At 43.7% G+C, this 23,335-nt stretch overlaps 1 protein-coding gene across 1 annotated transcript in view; it reads left to right on the top strand.

Annotated features, from left to right (window-relative positions):
* LOC131592726 (cadherin-related family member 3-like) overlaps nt 1–9,097 on the top strand; it is a 29,978-nt gene extending 20,881 nt beyond the window's left edge. Inside the window, exons 16-20 of the mRNA XM_058864454.1 lie at nt 2,101–2,264; nt 3,542–3,555; nt 4,965–4,996; nt 5,990–6,038; nt 8,784–9,097. Coding sequence (XP_058720437.1) covers nt 2,101–2,264; nt 3,542–3,555; nt 4,965–4,996; nt 5,990–6,038; nt 8,784–9,097 — 573 coding nt within the window. The remainder of the gene's footprint in view (nt 1–2,100; nt 2,265–3,541; nt 3,556–4,964; nt 4,997–5,989; nt 6,039–8,783) is intronic.
* The last annotated feature ends 14,238 nt before the right edge of the window (nt 9,098–23,335 follow it).

Here is a 23,335-nt window from a genome sequence, read left to right on the forward strand (position 1 = left end):
TGCCTCGCAGTTTTGTGTGCTTCTTTATCATTGGAGCACATTAATCTGTGGCTATCAAAGTTGAAACAGACAACAACAACAAGTCCTCATTTCTCAAAAGGGTCTCTTTTCCAGACCTGAGGTCACTGTCATGTAAAACTTGGAGCAGCATGTCAGGAACCGAAGCAGTTTTGCACAGCCTCAGCGTGTCGCTGAAGTTTCAGCAGGTTTCAGACAGCAAATCCAGAGGGCTGGGATGGGTCTTTCCTGAGCTCCATGCCCATGTGATGGCCATAGCCGAGCTGAGGAAGCCTGCACAACTTTTGGCAGCCCAGGTGGGATCTAACATTGCACAGCCTGTGGAGCTGTGGGCCTGTGTCCAAGCAGTACTTTCCACTTCTCCGCACAGCCATCCTAGTTGAGTTCTGTCTTACCAGTTTAATTTTGAAGCTGTTTTCCATCAGGCTGGTGCAGGATGTGCAGAGAACTTGCTTTTGTCTTGCCTGTAGATGTGACAGAGTCTGCGAGTATAGGCCGCTCTGTCCCTATCCTTGTACCTGTCATCCCTTCATGCCTTACTGCACCATCTTCCATCATCCACAGTCCATCCATTCCCTGCCTGCCTGCAGAAGGCATTACCCTTTGCTCTCTGGCATTCAGAAATGAAAATGAGTATCCAAATGAAGTGGTGAAAGAGGCCTTGGCCCTAAAATTGTCTAGATCTTCTAGAGGCTCCTGCTAACTGAGCCAGAACCAAAGGATCCTGCAAACAGCACATACAAGTCTAGTTGCTTTGCTGTGAAAATGCTTAGATCCAAATTTTCAGACTGATTAATAACCCCATTCTTATCTAATGCTCTTTTGGGAGCAAATCTTGATGTGGAAATGAAAAGTTAAGCTGAATAAACTTATTCTGTATTTCTTTCCTGTGCTTTACCACAAATACAAGCAGTCTCAACCGCATACCACAACATTAAATGTGTCTCTCCAGAGATATCAGCCTTCCACTTTCAGGCTGTTTTCCAGAAGAACACTTCCATTACAGCAGGTTCTCCCATCACTATTCTTTACATGTGTTCAGTGCAGCAACTTGATGAGTCAGAAACTGGAAAGCTGGTAGTGTAGAAAAGAAGCCCCATCCCAAAAAGTAACTTGTGACTTCAGTCCAGGTGAAGATAAAGTGGTAGTGGTGATTTTGAGATTATTTGAGCCTTTCTCTAAGGATTGGATGTATCTTTTTTTGACAAGACTAAGTAGGTTATTTTAAAATTATCCTTAAACTGTAAAGAAATAGATACCCTGCTCAATTTCATACTCAGTGTGATTACAAATGCCTTACAGAAAATTAAATAAAAACTTCAGTAGATGATCAAAACTAATAGTATCACACTAGATAATGAACCACGTAGAGTAAATGAGTAATTTCTGAAATGTGTGAGGATCGTTTCATAATGGCACCTTAATGAATGAGCTGCTAGCACCAAGTGATGTGCCAGCTCAGAGATGTGTCTCCTGACACTCAGGAAGATGTGGGAGATTGCAACTGCTCAGGAAGTGTGGTTTTTCCTTCTGGGACAAGTCACTGGGTAAAAAAGGAGTTCCACTTTTTTTTATACAATAACCCAGTTCCTTAGGGTTCAACTCCTCTTACAAGGCAGGCTGAATGATCACTGCAGTGAAGATGACCCACTTCCAGTTTTGCCTTCGGTAACAAGAAAACACTGTCTCAGTAATGGCAGTATTCCCTGAACTTGCCCGCCCTCCAACAGCGTGCTTACAGCCTCTCAGGCAACCTGGGGCTTTTAAACTCCACCACGACATGCTTGTTTTAATGTAAGATATTGAAACGTGATCTGGAAGCTCCCCTTTTCCTTGTGGATGGGCTCCATTTCGCCTGCCTTTGGTTGCCCCAGGAGCTCGGTGGTCCATCCCAGGCATCTGAGGTGCCTTGGCAGTCAGCAGGCAGGCAGGCACACTGTCTCCCTCCTCCTCCCTCCATCATCTGCAGAGCCCCGGGGCAAGCTCGGGCCGGGTGCCTCGGTGCAGAAGTTCAGCCAGATGAAAGGTGATGTTGCTGTCAGTACGCAGCCTCGAGGAACTCTTCCTGTCTTGTTTTAAAAGCCCGGCTTCACTGTTGTGACGAAAAGGGAGAACCTCTACTCTCCGTCGGCGTGGTACGTGCCATTCGTCATCACCCTCGGCGCTTTGCTGCTGCTCGGGCTGCTGGGCTGGCTGGGGCTCCGCAGCCGCTGTCCCCCGGCGCGGAAGGGCCGCCGCAGCCCGCGGTGAGTGCCCGGCACCGGGACAGGGCCAGCAGTGACACAGGCGGCTCAGGTGCTTTAAATCTTTCATAGCGCTACGCCCTGTACTGTAGGAAATGCTAATAGCAGGTACAGCGGTATTGGGTGTTAATGGTATGAACGCAAGGAAATGCGTCCACGGCATTTTTTTCCCATGGGTTTAGTAATATTAATATTAGCAGAAGGTAGGAGTGGAATTAGCAATTATAACCTCTAAAGGCAGCTATGCTCATGAGGCTCAGTCAGAGCCTGTGCCAGACTGTGCTGATCACAAATATTTTGGTCTGTATTTGACCCCCACTCCAAGGGAGCTCCCATCTAGGTAGTTACTGGATGCGTTTTCCTCCCTCTCAGCTACAGATCCCGGCGTCCTTTGCAAATATTGGCGCTCATGCCAAATTCATTGTTCTGGCAAAACTTCTGCAGATTTCCTGGAGTTTTACCAAGCCAGTTACAAGGCTCTGGCCCATAAAGCTTACCTCTAAGTGTTCGTGCTTGGCAAAAGGCATGGAAGCACCTGGGACCAGCTCCGAGTCACTGTGAGAAGTGCAGAGATCCCTGCTGGCTGCCTTTTCAGTGGGCTGAAGCCAGACTGCCTCTAAATTCACTTTGTACTTCACCAAACAAAGATAAGCAGTCCTTTAAGTGGCTGGGATTAAAAAAAAAAAAGAAGAAAAGAAAGGGATTTCTACAACTATTCTCAGGATTTGGACATCAATTTAGAAGTTCCATTAAATGTAAAGAACTACTATGTCACCATGACTATAGTTCAAATGGTGTGAGCAAGGCATTAACAGCTTGTGATAAAAATGACAAATGAATCTAAGATACTGCTATTATTTATTAATTGGGCAAATGATTTATTGGCAGCTGGGGTCTCCCATTAAAAAGCAATTTCTATATTTTCAAAAACATTTATAACCATTCAAATTCTTTAAAAGGTATTCTCTGAGCACATCAGATCAAAAAAAAAATTGACCTTCCTCCAAGGATGGAACAAAATGACAATATCTGAAAATGTATTTTTCCAGATTATATAAATCCATTCTGCTATCATCAATAAGATTTTATTATTTTAAGAGCATTTCTTCTTGAAGAAGTCTTAGGGTTTTCTTGTTTGAGAGCAGCATTAAATGATGCAGACTTTCTGTGAAAGCAAAATCAGAAACCAAATAAATCAAGCAAATCATGATTTTTTTTTTTTTATGTAGGGAAAACCATGACATTTGTTAACTACACTCTTAATCTTCTTTTTATTACAGGATAAATGCTCCAGGTGTGTACCTCTTTTCTATATTTTAATGCTTCAAAGCAAGACCTTGTTTATGATTCCATGTAAAACATATAAATTAATTTCTAGATATAAATTTAACACAGTAGAAGGGTACTGAGATTAGATAATCTTAGCCAGTTATGGAAGGCCTGACAAAGTGATTTCATGGCCTTTTTAGTCTTCAAATCTATTAACTATTAGGCAAAACACAAATTCAGAGTAGTCTGGTATTCTGGCACGGATGCCAAGAACAACGGCATTTTTCACACACAATTTATATGCTATCATTCTAAAAACAATCCCAGCCATCTATAGCACCTTCAAGAGAGATCACTGTTCTCTGATCACTTCATTTGCTCCCTTGACACCATTACTTCACATAAATAAAGATTTATTTTGAAGTATTGGTGCTTTTAAAGGGGTTTGTATAACTTCACAGGGAGATAAATCACACATGGAAAAGCATGATTTTTTTAAGCAGACTTTTTCTTTTTAGTCCCACTGCATTTCTGCTAGAAAGCATTGCTCATATGGGCTCAGTTTGACCTGGCTTTTGTAATTCTACTTTCCTCAGTCAGTGTCTCCAGCTGGAAAAAAACACAGGACTAACAAACCCCACAAAATTAGCTGTTCTCTTGGTTGCCCAGTTTGAGATATTTCAGTGTTGGCTGGTTTCCAAAAAGGGAAAGCGTTTTGCTTTCTGAAAAACTAGTTCCCAAATGCTGGGCAGCAAAGTCCAGACAGAACAGGTTTCCCATCACTGCTCAGGTTGAGATCCACCAGCAGCGCTTCAGAGTTTTGCACCCCTGGCTGCAAAGCACATTTGTGGCCAGGCACAGTTCTCCAAAGAAAGGCCATTAAACAAATTGGCAAGGAGTGAGCAAGAAGAGCCCTCATAGCAACTAGTTAGGTATCATCCACAAATGCACTGCTGCTGTATTTGTTTGCGTGTGGGATGAGTTAATAGTGTGGTAAATTTGCACACAACCAAACTGTTCTTCAGTCTGAATTTTACTTGACTGAAAATGCAGCTCTTCCATGTTTTGTCTCCAAGCTGATATTTGACACATGCTTTGCAACCACAACTATTCATGTAAAACAATAATCTGCATTTCTGGTTCCGATATTCTCAAAGGTGAATTCTTGTATTTGTTCATATTATTTAGAAAGGGAAACTTGTTTGATAACCACTGCTATTCATTCATTGCTGAGTTTTCAAGACTAGTCTTTTGATTAGTCACTGGCAACTGTGGATTCTCACTCAGCTTTTGAAAAGAAATAAGACTCATTTAAGATGTCTCAGCTTTTGAGTAGAAAGAATGTCTATTTCTTTGAGAAAGTATTAACTTTAGTATCTACAGTCACTATCAGAGAATTTTGATTATTAACAGTGTGCATTTTCTTTTCTGTAGAAAAGAAGAAGCCTAAGAAAGACGTGGTTGTAGTAAGTACTGCTGGCCTCAGAAGAAGTGCCAGTTTTGCCAGCCCCATCATGCCATACCATCATTGGACCCTTTTTATGAATGGTGTCTGTTTTCCAAAGAGAATATGAAAATGATAGGAAAGGAAAAAAATATTGTCCTCAAGTGCAAAACACTTCATTGTCCCATCTGGTCTCTGTGGTTTGAAGCAGCATGGGGTGTGAGGGGTGGTCACCTGCACTGGGGCCCCTTTGCTTCCAAGTGCCAAAATGCTGTACTTGGGTGGTCAGACAGTGCCCACAATGACAGGGACACTGCAGAGTTGCAGAGGTGGAATGACAAGTGCCCCAGCTTCACTGATGGCAGCAGTGCATTGCTGAGACACCACTGACTCTGACCCACCAGAGTGCAACGAGTAAGGTATGCCAGCTGTATGGAGTTTGGCCATGATAAGCTGCTTGCAGCAAAATGTCATTTTGTTGAGATGTTTCTTTGCTCCTGGATCTCAGGGCTCCTTCCTTTTCCTAGATATGATTGTATAAAGGCTGCATAATTGCATAAATAGACATAATGCTCTCAGGCCTGTGGTATGGTTCCTGGAGTGGTTCTCTGCAGGTCCAGGAGCTGGACCTCGATGACACTTGTGTGTCCCTTCCAACTCAGGAGATTCTGTGAATCTGTGCAAGGCACTTTGATTAATGAACTCACTCTCCCCAGATTTTTCAGAGAGGAGATTCCCAAGCTATTCTGGGTGGAGGAGACCCTTTTGTGGTTACACACATGAAGGCATTTAGCATGTCAGAACTTATTAATTCTCCTTTAAATATTTATTGATGAAACCCTACACCACAAATGGCTCTTGTTGCCAGTTTAGATTAAACCCAGCTAAAGGAAGGCAATATACAGGTCACACAAATCCACCTCCATCCAGGTAGTTCACCATTTCCAAATCATTGCTCCTCCTTCTGACTTAACTAATTCATAGGTATCATTTCACATTTTGTGTTTCTTCACAGACAATGACAAAGCTAAACACCATCTTTGATGGAGAAGCCAGAGACCCAGGTAATAAAAAGCAATTATCAGAGGACATGAATACTAGGCTGTAACCAAACTGGATTAGTTGATTTAAATATGGTTTAACATTGGCTTTTCATATTTCCAGTTTGCTATTTCCAAGGAGAATGGGAGCTGTATCTCAAAAAGTGAAAATCAAGACAGTGCCTCAGTAACATCTGAATAGTAGAATTTACTTACAGCCCTTGAAAGCACAAATCTGATGGTCAGGCTGTTCACTACTCCTCTGCTAAACTGGAATGTATGGATGTGGTATAGGAAGGTGGGAGGGGAGGAGGAATTTGCTCCGAGTCTCCTGTCCTGGTGCTGTCATAGCTACATGGTCTCACCAGTCTCATGTCTGGGAAATGGCCAGGAGATTAATGTCACTGCAGAAGTGCTGCCTTCTCCTCCTAAACCTCTCCCTGGATGCAGGGTGGGTGGGTGAGTTGCTGGCTCCTGCACAAACCTCCTCCCTTACAGCAATGGTGCATTGCTGCTGTTTATCCAAGGCTCAAGCATTGCTTGTTGGGGAGAAAAGGGAAAGCCATCAGCTGGTGACAGCTACTATGTCACCAGGCTCCAGCTCTGCAAACTCTGGGCTTATTTGATAAACCAGCTGGGAAAAGTGAAAATGAGGAGAATGCTACAAATCTCAGGATGAACTGGGGAGCTCATCCAGCTCCCCAGATGACAGCCACTGCTCTGCAGCAGGGCTCGTTACAGGAAAAATTTTGTTGTTTTCAGGAGGGTTGATCTGGCTTACCTCATTCCCCTGAAACACAGCCCCTGCCTGAGCCCCTTACTTTGATGCTTGGCCAGGAATAAGGATGCCCAGCCCTGTACCTAATGGCTGAGGGCCCCAGCACAGAGATGGGGAGCTGGTAAAATGTGACAATCAGATAAAATAGGTTTTAAAATAATAGATCTGAAAATAGGTCTGAAACAATAGGTCTAGAAATCATCCAGAAGAAGGCTTGTTTCAAGGCTTGGATTAATCTGGCCTATTTCCACCCAAGTGCCTGTGACTTGTGTTTCTTATTAGCTGGCTCAGAGCGGTTGGATGCCTTGAGCTAATGGGAAACACTAGGCATGGAGACTTCAGTACAATTTGGGCAAATAAGTGGGACCCTACTGTACAATTAAGCCCATCCACAAGGCTGCTCAAGGCCAGTTTCATCCAGGTCCAAGCTCACCTGCTATTTATAAAGAGATCTGGAGGAATGGGCTCCAAAGTCCCTGCTTTTTTCCCCTGTGTAGCTGCATTTCTAATATATTAAACATGAATAGTCTCTAGGCTGCTGAAAGAGCTGCTTTCCAGTGTTCTTGCAGGGCTGCTGGGGCTCTGTTTCTCAACCAACCTAAACATACTGGACTTAAGGATGTCTGAGCTCATTCAAAGAGCCATCCAGAGCTGTAGCATCTGTGTCATGCCTGACACAAACACTAAGCTCTGACACAGCTCTGTGCTGACAGCAGGGAAATGTGTGCTCCCCACTTCTCCCTTCTCTTCCCCACAGCTTGATGCAAACCCTAGAGGGTCAAAGGTTTCTGGTTTGGAAATGAGATTAAATAATTCCTGGGACATCATCTGTTGAGTATGATTAGGAGGGATGGTCAGAGCCTGTTTCCTGACCTGGGCTGCTTTAATATGCCCACCTTGTAAGCAGTCAGAAAAAAATAACATGTAAAGAGATCCAGTTTCACCTTGAGTTGCTTAAATTGTGTTAATGTGTCACAAATGATTAATTCTGATACAAACTGCAACATTTAGTAACACATAACCACTGTTTCTTTCCAAGTCATAATAGTCTTTTGGTTGTCTCTTATTGCTAATGTTTAATTACAGGAAGTGCCATTATAGCTTCTGATTCTCTGTTTAGCAACATACACTGAGTTAGACTGTGATCACACTGGACACATGGTAATTTTTTGACTTATCTCTTGGTAGCAGTGAACTGAAGGAGAGGATATTTGCTTTTAATGTACAAGTGGAAATTACCCATGAAACCTGAATAGAGATAGAAATCTTTCTGACAAGGGAAGGTAGCCATGTGTGTTAAACAACACAAATTTAACAATATTTTATATATATGATAGAATCATGTACTTGTATGAAACACACAGTACTTCACTCTATTAATGGCAAAGTGGAAGAAATCATCTAGAAGAAAGAATTTTACACAAATGGAAAAGGAACTCACACAGCCAAAACTCACTGGATCTCCAAATCCTGGGTCAGTCCAGGTGAGCTGACACGGCCTGGAAGATGTGTGTAGCATATTGTGCCCCTGAGAAGGTTTTGCTATCTCTGGTAGGAAACTCTACATGACAAAATAGGCACAGACATATACAATGGTCTTGCTTAGTATGGTTCAAGACAGAAGTTTTGTCCATTCAACTATGGATGTGTTTGTCACACTACCCAAGTTAATCCCTGGTAGCTGGAGCTTGGATAGAGTTATAGGGCGATAAGAAAGTTATTTCTTTTGGAATGTGAATGTTTTAAATATCCTTGTTCTCCTAACTGTGAAGACAATTCTTAGAGTGGCAGAACAGCCAGCATCTCTGAGTGGCTGTTGCAATGCCTGGGTCCCCTCAGAAATGAGGCTTTCCTTCTCAGGGCCACCTCCCCAGCTCAGCTGAATTCCAAGAGCTTCATGTTTCTCATTCCAGTCCCATGCTGAGAACTGTCATGTCTTAATCTGCTAAAGCAAGAATGATTTTAATCTGTTGTCTTTGTGTTCTTGCAAGTTACTGGCAGAATGTACGAGTTCAGCACACGGTCGGGGGCCCGGAGGTGGAAGAAGAGCAATGAGCCCCTTCAGCCAGTGCTGGCTATGCAGGTAACTTCCAATGCCACAGAGAAGAGTGGCCAAGGGGTGGATACAGCAGAGGCACCAAGTGAAAAAGAGCCTTCAGAGAAGAGGAAAGAGCTGACTGCAGCAACAAAAGCAGCTGCCAAGCCCTCAGCAGGGCAATCAGAAACACCAGGCCAATCTGGGCTGAGATTGCAAAAGAAGAAACAGGAGTCTGAGGATGGGGAGTTATCCTCACCAGTCCCTTAAGGCAGGAACTGACCTCTTCTCCCAAAATGAACTCTGCTTTGTTATTAAGCCAGAGTGCATGAGACTCCAAGGCTTCTCTCAACTGACCCTTGATCTGAACAGCCAAAGAATCAGACGTGATTTTTCTGTCTCTCTCAGCTGTAAAACAAAAGGTGGCCATAAGGTTTATAATCCAGACACAAAGGCAGGATGAATCTGAATGTACCTTTGGCAGGTGCATGTAAGAGCAGGAGAGAAGAAGAGGAAAGAAAGCAGAGTCATGGACAGAAGTATTCAGTGCTCACTGCCTCCTACAGACTCTGGTAGTTTGCCCCTAGAAAAGTCTGCACCTCTGGCAGGCATGGTCACATCCTCTGATTGCCTTTGGGAATGGCAGCATACACAGATGTGCTTTCTCAACAATAAATGGGGTCTCCTGTCCCTGCTGAGCAACTGAATGAGTGAAAAGCACACCAGGGTAGAAATGTTTGCTGGTAAAAGTTAAAAATATTTTCTTTTCATTCAGTATTTCATTTCAACCCTTCCTCGCCCTCCCATCTTGCTGTAGAAAAGACCATGGCTTGAAAGCAGTTCTGGAGTAGAGAAAACCCAAAGCTTCTTGTGGTATCTCAGGCTGTCAACACTTTCAGTTTATTTATCTTTTGTAACACTAAGAGCATTCAATATCTTCACCTTTGGTATTTCCTCTGGCACATTTAGTGTTTTACAGAATCAAGTGGAATGTACTCAAAAGAATAATGACAGTAAACACATGGGGTGAAATAATCTTTTCTGAGAGTGAGCATGTATAATGTAAAGGCTATCTAAAAACCTGATATAAAACATACTCAACAAGATTTTATAAAATTATTTTAATCTGAAGAAAAATAATGATAAATGATGACTTTATACTCTATGTCTTTGTTTATTTTCTTTCCTGATTGCAAAGTTTTCTGATAGTAAGGGACTGATATCAGGTTTCAGAAGAAGATTTTGGTTTAAGTTGAGCAGGGGCAGTTAGTGAAGATTTTATTCAGTCTCTCACATACACTGTTTTTGTCACACAACAAAGGATCTGGATGGAGAAGTCCACAGGAATTTCTCCAAGGATCCTACACTTCACAAAAGCACCTGTCATGGTGCTGTAACTCTTTTCTGTGCTCCAGAGGAGTGGCTTGGCTCAGGAGCAACTTCCCTGACAAATACAGATCATCTTCAGCCAAATACCGTTTCATTACACAATCAGAACCCCAGTGTGTAATGGGCACTACAATGATACAGACAGGAGAGAGTGATTTATACTCTCTGAGCACGGTATCACTTTACCGTGTCCATGGCAGTTGTCACAACATTGTTTGATCTTCTGGCACCAACAGGGGCAGCCACACATTCAGTGCTCCAGCCCACCACTCTTTGTATTTTTTAGCTGTAAATACAGCACATTCAATTTATATCCAGGTGAGTTTCCAATGACATAATGAAACTGCAGCTTCTTAGCAGATCCTCCTAGCACTCTGACACCAAACTACCCATAGGCACACCTGGCACCTCCAGACATTAAATTTTCTTACCTGAAGAAGTTAACTGCATTACTTTCATGACAGGAAAACACAGGCTTTTTGTGTTGACTTTCCTGGGCATTTCTCTAGGACAGCTGCTTTGCTTCCTTGATGATTTTCATTTTGCTTCAGTGATTAAGGGATGAATAATTTTTTTATTTTTTTGTTTTTGAGGGAAGGGAGAAACAGGCTGTTGTTTTATCCAGGAAACTGGAAAAGATGCAGATGAATACTTGTCTTTCTTTACTACTGTTCCTGCTGCTGAACTGCGCAAACTTATTTCCTTCCTTCTTAGGAAAAAAGCCCTAACAGCAGCATAACCTGGTATCACAGCGGGCTCTGAGCTCCCTGTACACAAACACAGTGTCATGGCACTGCTGCTGCCGTGCTCTCCCACAGCTGGGCAACAGCTGGGTGAAAACCAACTGCTCTTGTCATGGTGCTCTCATACTCCTGTCTCAGAAAATATGACAGCTGAGCAAAGAGGAACCATGGATATAAGAGAGATGCCAGATCCAAGCACTAACACTGCCCAGAATACCTGCACCCAGTTGAGGTGGGTTTAGGTGATGTACTCAGCATTTGTGGAAGAGAGGAGGCAGGTTTAAGCAAGGTAAAGTATCCTGTGAGTCCCATGCAACTCTCTGCATGAGGAAACAAGTGTGCTGACCACAAAGCACAGCTTCACCCTTCCTTACACTGTTGCTTCCATATGTGAAATTCTGATCTCCAGTTCCAACTCATTCTTCATCTTGATCTTTCCTATAAAATCTTATTTTGGACATGCAGAGGACTACTTCCCTTGCTTAGGATTCACAAAATCAAGGAATAACAAGGTTTTATATGAACTTTATGCTAAAGCAGCACCATTTTCTTATCACCTGCACCTACTACTATCGGTGTTCCTCTCTGTGAAGGAACCAAGAATGAATTCTTGGTCTCATTGAGCCAAAGCACATCCATTCATGTCTCTGGCTTGTCTTTGGTAGGCAGAACTGACTGACCCAGGTGTACACTTGTTATTTATTGTATCAAACAATACATGAAAATATACTTCTAAGATAAAAGCAACATATTTTTTCATAAAATAAAGATTATAATACACTGTGCAGTACAGCTTTAAATGTTAGAAGCCTCTTCTCATTGTCAGAGGAGCTTTTGTGCTTTTTGAATTCAGAAGTCTTTTGAGAACACAGAGTCAGTGTCTAGAACTGCCACTAGATGGACTGAGAGCAAAGATTAAGTGCAGCTCTACACAATAAAAGCATTTGATAATTGGAACAATTAGCTAAGAACATGAGCCCTTTCCATCATTTGAAGCTTTCAGAAGTCAAGAACTGCTGCTGTGTGCTGGAGAGGGTCAGACTAGATGCAAGGAACAGCTTCTCTAGTCTTCAACAGCTCTGTTAGCTTCTGTGAACACAGATACAAGGTGTGAACTTTGATGCCATTTATTTTAGACTGATGACACTGATAAACTGAGACTAGAAGAGGAGGAAAGGCACCTGGTGGTTCAAGCAGACTGACTGGGGGCAACAGTTCCTGACCTACAGCTGCCTTTTATATGTTATGCAATAATTTTTTCTGAAGTCAACAAAAATCGGTGCTAATTCTGCCACAGCTTTTGATTGCTGTGTCTCTGCCTACTACACATCTCTGAAGTGCTTCCAGATCTGTGGATTGGCATTGCTCTGAAAGCTTCAAGGGTGCTTAGGGAAGAGCACAGGTCACTTTTCTTGACGGGGTCTAATTCCTCCAAGCAGTTTATGTCAGATCATGTTACTGGGGTTTTGTGCTTTTCTTCAAAGGGTCCATTTTCATGCTGGTGTTATAAATAGCACTTGCAATAAACATCAGAAGTCTTGACTTCTGGCAATGTAACTTCTTTTATATTAAGGAATATAGAAGTGCCAATAATGCATTTCTTCATGATCTGAAAGAGACCTACACATGAGAACAACTTCAGCTGCAGAGATGGAGAATGCCCAGGAGGCTGCCACTGTGTGACTGCTCACGAGGAGCAGGAGATGGTGTTCAGATCCCCACAGAGAAGGAGGGTCAGACAAGGGGAGAAATCTCCTCCTCCTGTGCAAAGAATCTGGCTTCTAGGTTATCCTATGAGAGCCAGATTACAACACTGTAATGTAACTAAGACTTGAACAGCAAGCAGCCACAGCTGCATATTGCACATGTCCCAGCTGGTTAGTTGTCTGACAGCCACAGCCACATCAGGCCTTTTGCAAAGCTCCAGCTGAAAGGCTGAACACAGGTTCAGCCCCCACTGGGCTCCATCTGCACATGTCTTGTCTGAACTAGTCCCTGCAAGCTCCCCATGTTGTCACAGGGGAGAAAGAGACACTGGGGGTGATTTATTGACATCTCACATCTCGAATAGATCAGATGAACTGTGCCCTGAAAACAGCTCTTTCTGGATGCCTGAAGCAGGTATCAATGACTACAGAATGCACACAAAGATAAATCAGCTGAGTCTCTGCCCAGGTTGTTCAGGTGAGGGCAGGTCTGTGCCACTGCACCAGTGCCAGAGGAAGCTGAAAATGAGGGAAAAACTGAGCACAGAGGGCAGCCAGGCTCTGCTGCTGCCTGCTCAGATCCCAGGGGGAGATGGGACACCACCCATGCTTTGTCAGTGCTCCAAGGTCTGCTTCCTGGGACCTGTCTTGAGGGAATTCTGCATCTGGAATCAGATGTCATGAGATGTGCATTAAAACAGCCCAGTAGAAAAGCATGGGCATGGCCAGGAGATTAAAGAAGTCAAACACAAGCTTCAGCAAGTTTCTGCAGTGGGCTCAAGGTTATTGAGTGAGACACACTTGCAAACAAACTAGATAAATACATCTTACTCTGAATTGTATCCAAGAATGGTATAACTCTGCAGTTCTTTGGTACCTAACCTCAGCTGCTGTGATCAATAGATGCCTGGGATTTGATTTTGGGGCAGAGTCCGTACTTCTGAAGCTTGAGAAGAGCAGTTGGTGAATGACATGGGCAAGGCATGGCTTGGTCTGGCCATGCAGCTCTGCTCTCTTCTTTATGTGGATACCAGCTGGGACCATGCAGACGAGCAGCAGTTCTGTGTTTGCACAGAACTGGCCCCTCTGTGCCCAGCACTGCCTGCTGGGCAGCTGTGACAGAGGGGCTGTGTCTGTCCCATGCACATGAACCTTCCTCAGGCAGGGTTTGCACGCTGGCTTCTGTTCATGTAGGTAGCAGGAGCCACAAGCTGCTGTATCTGCACATTTAGTGCAGCTCTGGGCACAGCACCCTGGGAGGGGACAGGGTGGAAAGAAAAGGAGCGACTGGAGAGGGTCCAGCAAAGGGCAACAAAGGCAGTGGAGGAATTTGGAGCATATGAGGACAGTCTGCAGGAGCTGGGCCTGCTTAATCTAGAAAAGACTGAGAGGAGATCTCAACAAAAATATCTCAAAGGCTGGTGCCAAGAGGATGTGTAAAACTCTTTCCAGTGGTGCAGCAACAGGATGAGGAGCAGTGGTCATAGAAAACCAAAAATCCACAAGAAATTCCACCTCAATATTAGGAAGAATTTTATGTTGACGGTGGCAGAACACTGAAACGACTGCCCAGGGATGTCATGGAATCTCCCTCTGGAGAGATTCAAAACCCACCTGGAGAAATTCCTGTGTAACCTGATTTTGGTGATCCTGCCTTGGCAAGGGGGTTGGACTAGAAGTTCTCCGAAAGTCCCTTCCAGCAATAATTATTCTGTGATTCTGTAACAACAGGAGCACACCTGGTCCCACCGGCCCCAGGCAGAGGAGAAGCCCCAGCGCCCCCGTAGCTGACCTGGTCCCAGCTCACTCCAGCCACTTCTCCTTTCCTGCAGGTACTGAAAGCGATGGCAGACACTGGCTCTGTGCCATCCGCTCACTGGCTGGTCGGCTGAAACTCTCTCCAGGCGCTGCTGGCATCGAGGGAGGCAGGGGATGGACAGCACTTGAGACGGGAGAGCGGAGGTGCGGCGTTCCGCCCGCGGCAGCGAGGAGCCCGAACAGCCCCGCGGGGCCCCCAGTCCTGCCCCGCAGCCCCGGGCTCCTCTCGGGCTGTCCCGCACACCCCCAGCACCGGCACGGGGCCCGAGCGGCGGAGGGGTGGCAGCTGCAGGACCCACGAGAGAGGACCAGGCTGGAAGAAAGCTAAATCAGAGAAAAACGAGGGAAAACAGCCAGACCGTTCGGCACCATAGCAATGCAGGCGTATTCAGAGAGAGATGATCCCCTTATACGATTTATCCGTTGCAGAGCACACTGGGTCACTCCAGGAACGATCAAATGACCTATTTTCTGTTTGCTTTGAGCTCCTCCCTTTGCCACGCTGAACTGAACCCGTTCCTTGCTGTTTGTCTGATACACAGACGGGTGCTCCTGTATTTCATCACCTACTCTTTTGTATCCGTACAGACTGGATGCAACCAGCAGGCAGGGAAGGATGCTCCGGCAGTTCTCTGCACAGCCATGGGCATCAAAGCAAGGAGGAACCATATTCAATCCATTTTCACACAATTTCTAAACGCCCCTCCCTGCAATATCCAGCCTGATCATATCGTCCCACTTCATGCAAGCAGTATAACCACACTGACACCTAGAGAGGAGGCTGAGATTTCTCTGTTAACTACCAGCACCAGGGCTAGCTGTCTAATACACTTACTCTGAAATGTCCTTACAGATGTGAAAGCATGCAGCCTGTGGCAGAAGCATCTATGAGATTAGACACCTCTAAAATTTCAGGGGAGGAAAAAATGAGTTTAGAAAAGTGACAGCATTCAAAGATATAAAAATGGACACTAATTTCTGCCAAAGGGTATTTCCTAGTCCCTATACCAAAAATACAGCAGTATTTGCTTGCTATGAAATACTAAAAGGCAAGGACTAAAATCCAGATATGAAACATCACCTATTCAGCTGCTACACAGCTATAAAATGTCTGAAGAAGTTTGACACCTTATTCTGTCAATCACTGCCCCAAAAGCCTCCCCAGGCTTTTGCTGAACAGCAAAATGGGCTGAACAGCAAATGGGCTGAACAGCCCATTTGAAGCTGCCCAGGCAGATCAGAGTCGCACCAATGTCTGACAGCAGCATATCAAGCTCAGTGATATATAAACTTCAGTGAAGAATTTCCTAAACTATTTTGCCTGATGCCAGGATGTGTTTTGGCATCATACCAATCCCAGTGGTGCTGGAGGGGATGAGAGAGAAGGGGGAAGTGAGCAGAGCATTAGTGTAACTCTGTGTCTGTCTGCATGGGGTGGGTGATGCCTGTGGGACAGCTAACCCACATCAGTGCACCCTCCAGACTCAGCAGAGCTGCAGCTTGTACCTTAAACCATTTTGTCCCCTCCCCACCACTGTTGCACATGGAGTGAGGGAGCCAGCTTGGATGATCAACAAAGAACTAAAACAACAGACATTTGAAGACAGCATTCCAGTGTTGTTGTGACACATAAGTCAGGACAGGGATTTCCTCATGCACAGCCAGTGTTGAATCAATACCATGCTCTTACATGTTCCTGAAGAGGTCCTGCCCCATCACTGAACCAGAAGCTTTTTCCACAGAGTTAAAAGGACATTAACTTACCCTCTTAACAAAATAAAGCAGCAGCCAGCCCCAGGGTGCTTCCAGGCAGAACTTGGCTGTAATCACTCAGCTGGCTTTTCTTGCATGAAAGAATCACTGTCCTTTCAGCTTTGTTAGCTGTAGGTCATGACAGGTGGTTGCAACAGAATGGTAGCTCAAGGGATTAATCCAGATGGGACTGATCATTTCTGCCCATTTTGGGGCACCAGCACATATGCATGGCTAGGGAAACTCCAGCCTGGAGGCCTATTGCACTTGCTGTAAATCCATACAAGTAACTTCCCAGCTCATGGAAAAGCAAGTTCATGACTTCTTGAAGAAGAAAGTAGAGATCTTCAAAGTTTCCACAAGTCCTGCTCTACTTCCAGCAAGAAAATGTTGAAAGCTCTGAAGTGCCCACATTGGCCACATAGTAAACCAGGCAATCAGTAAAGTTCAAAATTAAATTACTTCCTTGATTAAGAGCTTTCAGGGCCTTGGGACAAAAAAGGAAATACAGGCCCTTTGGCTTTTTTATTTTAGCAAAGCATTTCTCAAATTCATTTCTTGATCTATCTTCATTCTTAAGATACTCTGCATGGAGCTGAATGCAAAAAGCCTCCTGTGCCTGCCAGTCCTTTCTCATTACTTTTGATGCACAGTCTCTGTGGAAACTAAAGCTAAAAATAATTTCCCTCATCTCCACCACTAGCACATACTATTTTATTCTTTAACCATAATTGCTTGATCTACCTGCATTCATGATCTTCTAGGAAGATACCTTCCCAGTATTATGCCAATTTCCATGAGTCCTCTGCAGGGGTACTGCTGGTGTTGTACCTGGGATCATTGCTTGCACACTGTCATAAAGATGAGCGTCCACAGTCACTACTGGGAACTTCTGGAAACCCCAAATTCAGCTCTGAGCTGCTGCAGCTTGAAGGGCTCTATTGCCATTTTTCTCCTTTGGACTCATTATTAGAATATTGTGTCTTCCTCTTCTGTTCAGGGATCTTTTGTTTGCTGGTCAGCTCACAGTGAAATGTCCAGTTGAATTGCAGGCTGTTTGCATGGTGTAACCAGGACCTGCTCCAGGGCAGTAGAAGCACTTCATGTCCATAAAGGGCCCAGAGCCAACTCTGGCCCTTCTGAAGGCTCCCAATGCAATATCCATTAAGCCCTTGTAAAAGAGCAGGTCAAATTCAGTCTCAAGGCATCACAGCCTCCTTTTGCTGCATGCAGACTAGGCTGTTATGTGGCACCAGAAAAAGGTTTTTTCATTAGATAGCCAACATCTATCCTTTACAGTCTGCCCAGTCTTTTGCTTCTTTGCTGGACAGCAATCTTCATGTCACTGCAGGCAGACACCTCAACAAGCCACTGCTGCCACCCAAATGCCAACTGAAAAATCTGAGCAATATAAGAGAATCTACAAAAAAACACCCCCGAGATCTTCCATGCTAAAGCCATCTCTCTGTGGAAGAAGTGTGCCATTTCAGCTCATAGGACCAGTCACAATATAGAATAAGTGTTCTCTAGCTATTTTAGAGTGATTATGAAATGAAACCTGAGGACACAATTCCTGTATTAATGTGGCTGTTGAGGGAGCAGCTAAAACACTGTGTTCTGCTAGTGCCAATGTAAAAGCAGAAAATAATTTCTCTGATCTGAAAGCTGTTAAAAAGAAAATACTACAAAACTTGAAAAGGAGTACGGTCTGGAGGCTCATAAAGATAATAGTGAAATATAGTATTTTCAATTCACAAGAAAGGGAAAGAAAAGCCACAGAAGCATAAGGCAGGAAAATCCAGCAGAAGGACTAGCATGCACAGTGCAGCCATTCACCCCAGAGCAAAGGAGTACTCCAAGGGAACTTGATCATATTAAATGTGAAGCTAAAATTAGCTGCTTGCAAAAGCAGATCGGGATGCAAAAATTAAAAATAGCTGCTGTATCTGCAGAAAGTATTGGAGAATTAGATTTGAAGTCACCAGAGGAAGATGATTTAGGGGATGGTATATGTAAATGAGAAAATAAAAAGGAGCTAAGAAGATCAGTATGTATAACAACAGATAGAATACCATCCCAGGGCAGGGGGCATCACAAAATGACTTCTGCTTTACATGACAAGAAATAGCCCAGGGGGTTCTGCTGCTCATCTTAGGCCACAGAAAGCAACAGCTCTGGTCTTGAGTGTGGGCTACTTCCAACTTCAAATTGAATTGAAACAAACAGGTGAATTGATTAAAGCTTGTGCTAATACCAGCTTTTTTTTTACTCAGATTGTGAGTTAAGTATCACACAACCTCCTCTATGACTGCTTTAAGGCCAATGCACAGACAGGTAAGGAGGAAGCACAGCTGGCAGCGATAGCCTGAAGTCACAAGCCAAGAAAAGACAAAGCATGTTTTATGAATAAATGAGGAGTTACTCAATTGTTGACAGGATGTAATAGCAAGTACAAACTACCCTTTGCTGATAGGGCATAGATACCTGCAAGCAGAAGATACAATCTCCTGGCAGCAACAGCAAACAATCAGATTCCATGGGCCTGATGGATTATGAGATCCAGCTGTACAAATACACCCCTAATATTTGCAACCAATGCTGATGTAGCAGAATGAGAGGGAACCTACTCAGAGAGCTAGAAGAACACTCTTACTGAGTATTATGGGTTTGGTCCAGGAGGGAAGGGAAAAAAAAAAAAGCCTGAGGGAGCATTCCAGTGTCAGCCAAGCAGAACCTACAGTGAAACATTAACGGAAAACATGGATAGCAGAGAATAAGATCTGTCAGAGACAGATTTCCTCAAGGAAAGAATGGAAGAAAAACATGGTCAGGGTCAGCACATATTTCCTTAGTACCTAGAGTGCTTATCCTGAAACAAAGGGCAAAACCTTTGACTGTGTCCATGTGCGCACAAATTTTTAAGGATTCAACACAGCTCTATCTTGTTGCCTTCCTAACCCAGTATGAAGAACAAAATATCCAGGCAAGAGGAGTGCTACTGAGTACAGGTAAATTTTTGGAAGCTGCAACTGAAAAGTAAAAGGAAAATTTGTAAAAACACAAGGCTGAAATTTTAATTTCTTCTCCCTGCTCTAAATATGTAGTGCCTGTAGGAAAGCAGTATTTATAAGGGTACACTTGGATTCACTTGACATGATAGAAGGGAATTCCACGTTTGAGTCAGTCTCTGAAATGCAACTCTGGAGTGTTGCTAATATGCAGGGACTGGATCTTAAACTTGAAGAAAACCCCCTCACTCCCTAATATTTAAGGGATGGGAATGTGTTCCTATCCTGTACCATTCTTTTGTCTAATTAATTATTCAGCTTAGTATTTCAAGGTGATTAAGCAGCAAAATCTGGCTTCTGACGCTGATCTCTATTGCTTTAGGCAATACAGTAAATCTGCTAGGAATGAACACACACTAAATACTCCCACAAGAATAAAAGTAGATTCATGATGATCCAGAATATTTGATACACTGTCATGACTTGCTCAAGAGTGGGGCCTTTGTGGAAGCGTGAGGGACTGTTTTCAGGCAGTTTCCAAGAGTGAGGTACCCTACCAGCTCCCCAGGAGTTTGGAGTAGGGCAGGCAGCCAAGCCAGCACAGCCCAGCCCCAGCTTTATGTGCTGCTCAGTTCTAGACAATAGGGAAAAATAAACAGGCTGCAGCTACCCTGTGCCCATGAGCAGGTGGTCACATCAAGGTGGCATCTGTCTTCTTTCTCACCTTCAGTGAGAACTCCATACCCCTGTCTTCCACGGCTAGCCAAGTGTGCAGCAGAGCCAAAGCCTTGAGGAATTCACCACTCATCACAAGGCACTCTTTGTCTCCAGTACAATCCATTCTAGCAATGGTGGTGGCCTGTCAGCTGCTGTTTCAGTGTCCCAGCCCCTGCCTGTGCTGCAGAGGGGTTTGCTTGCTGAAGTGACAGGGCCAAAGTGGTACAGACCCCAGAGTGACTCCATTTCGCACTTTTGGCACTGGCTCTTGGGGATTTGACATTGCCAGACTTCCCCTGGATTTAATTTCCCACTGCTTTTCCTGCAGGCTGGCGATGAAGCTCTCAGCCAACACTGACACCACACCAGCTCCCACGCAGGGACTCTCTTAGGAGTTGGGACATGCATTTCCCAGCATTGTCACAGGGGTCTGATCCCCAGATCACTGGTCACAGCAGCCTAAATCGCAATGTACTTGCTTCCTTAAACACATCCTAATGCTAATAGATTCTATCCTTCACTGAAGAGTTTGCTATTGTTACCCTATTCTGACCCCTCAGCTTGGTTTTCCTTCACCATCACCTTACAGCCTTTCTTCCCACTGTGGGTTTCTGATCAAAACCCCATCTCTAGCATCACACCAGGGATCATACAGCAGTTGACTTGCTAGGGTTGCATAACTATAGCCTGCTACCAGAATAATTCCTGCAGCATGAGAGGATTTTTATGAGCTTGCTCCACTGATGGCTGCAAGTAAAATTGCTGCCAGCTGAGGATTACTAACCTGTAGAGAGCTGGCAGAGTTCCAGGTCCTTTGTTCCCTCAGTACAGAGGGATCAAGCACACTGCATCTCCTGATAGCGCTGGTGATTCTTGTGCAGTCAAGATAAAGCTGGTAAAGCAGACAGTCATCCCCCTCCCCTGCCACAAGTAAATAAGACAATATTTTGGTGCTACCAGCACATATATGATGTTAATTCAAAGGCAAAGACTGCTCAGCCCGTTGTGGGTGTCCAGGGTAAATGAGAACAGCTGCTTACTCCTGCTGCATGATGCTTTCCATTTCATCTCAGCTGCAGGACTCGAGCAGCCATCAAAGCCTGCAGTATTCTGTACCAGTCCCTCCCCCCTACAAAGGGAAACAACCTTTATTCTAACCAGACAGAAGTGCACATGGGGCCACTTTTTTAAAATATTCCTTGCTGTGGACTACATATCACACCTACCTTGGCCTGTTAACAGCATCTGGCTCTGCATTGGGCTCTGTGGAACAGACACAAGCAGCCTGGATTTCTACAGAACACAATCCCTTATTTGTGAATCTCTGTTTTACCAGCTATAGTCCTGCCTGTCATGTTCCATCTCCTCCTCTTTTAAAGGAAAGCACTCTGGGAATGGGACATACCTGTTTCTTCTACAAAATAGTGTGAAGGTAAGTTTCAGCCTTAAGGAAACAAGGGATGTCTTTTTGAGCACATATTAAATTTAAGTTCTTGTTAAAACAATCAATCAGTTAGTGTGCCAAGATTTTCAGCTCTGTTTCACTTGTTGGCTAGACCTCAGCCATCAATAAGGCTTACACTGATCTAATCCATTACTGTTCTCCTATATGCAAAAATACTATTACCATTTTATAACTATGCCATGCCAATGACTAACAGGTCTGTTTGTGACAAAGTAGATAAGCACATAAGATATAGGCAGGAACATATTTCTGTGGAAAACATTAAAGGTTAATAAAAAAATATTTTAGCCACATCATGTGTAACCTTGTATCCCAAAGGCTGAAAAACCTAATTAATGTATAATTACCATATTTTTTTCTTAGACAATATGAAAATAGGAGTTTTAGATTTTAGGATGAAATATGTGTTTTTAAATAAATAAAACAGTATTTTTGTAACAGTAATGCAAACAAGTGAAAATTGCACTTATTACCTCTTCCAAAAGGCAATTAAAATGAAATACTGGATAGCTACAAGTAACGAAAGCCCCTGCTCTGAACTGACAAAGAAGTGCTGAACAGCATTAGGCAGCAGTAGCCTGCAGGAGTGATACATAGTCCTCCTTACAAAAAAAGCCACAGGGCCCTAGTGTAAAAGCCCCTCCTGTAGCACAGGTAACTCCTCCAGCTAACAGGGGCAGCCACAGCTAAAGCCATGCCCCAGAAGCTACAAAGCCAATGCATTTGCATCCACTGCTACAGCAGTAAGGACCCAGGGCATGTTCTTTCAGCAGCACTCATACTGACTTTATTATACTCTTTGAGACTACAGTTTACTATCAGAAAGTCAATAGCTCCGGCACACTGAACAGTTACAATTTGCATTATATACACACTATTATGTTTGTTTTCATCACAAACAGTTTAAACAGACCAGAAAGAATTGAACAGCTTTTATATTAGGTTTGTCAAAATGGTGGTTCCAGGCAATTCCCAGGGAGACAGACACCATAATAAAGAAGTCCACATGGGAATACCCAAATATTGCTCCCAACGAACGGGCTGAACAACATCAATAACAAATTTGTCATATTCAGACATCTCCCTTTACATCCTTTCACACACAACCTTTGTTCATGAACCTCAAAAGCAATAGACAGAAGCCTGAGCAGTAAATAGCAGAATATATCAACTTTGAGTTCTACAGCATTTGTAAATGTTTTGGGCCATACTTTATTTTTTCTTCCTCCCCCACCTCCTTCAAGTGTTTAAATTATCTATTGCAGCTGTATACAAACTCTCACATTAGTGAGACTAGCAGCTGTGAATTCATTCAACAAATGTCCTCGTTCAGAGATTATCCCAAGCCATTAAACAGTAACAACATATTAAACATAGAAGTAATGTCCTTCCTGACAGGCCAGCAGCAGATCTGATACAATGATCTGAAAGGAGTATCTGGAAACCTACACATCTTAGCTGCAAATTTGACAGAGCTGTGAATTCTACTCAGGTGACTTTTTCAAGGTATCAGTGATAAGAAACTAAACTGCACTCTCACCTGCCCTGGATGAATTTACTTTCCATTTTTCAGAGAAGACTTGTCAGAACTAATAATATCCCAGATACAGTGGCTTCTCAGCCGTCCCTCCTATAAGGCTAATTTAAGAACCAGAAAGGGTCAGCATCCAGATAACCTCTTCATTTTGCTCTTCAAAAACTGTAATATAATGCTGCACAGCCTTGAAGGACACAATATATTTCATGATAATTAAACACTTCAGTTGGAGTACCCACGACCTTATGTTAAACTATAGTAGAAAATAGAAGTTTGTATGAATTATCAGTTATTAGTGAAATGAATCCTAATGGCTCCATGATCTTGGTAGTGTGATGTGAAAGGGTAAGCACTTCAAAATACCAGCTTGTTT

This window comes from Poecile atricapillus, chromosome Z (genome assembly GCF_030490865.1).
Source record: "Poecile atricapillus isolate bPoeAtr1 chromosome Z, bPoeAtr1.hap1, whole genome shotgun sequence".
In the NCBI taxonomy this organism is placed as follows: Eukaryota; Metazoa; Chordata; class Aves; order Passeriformes; family Paridae; genus Poecile; species Poecile atricapillus.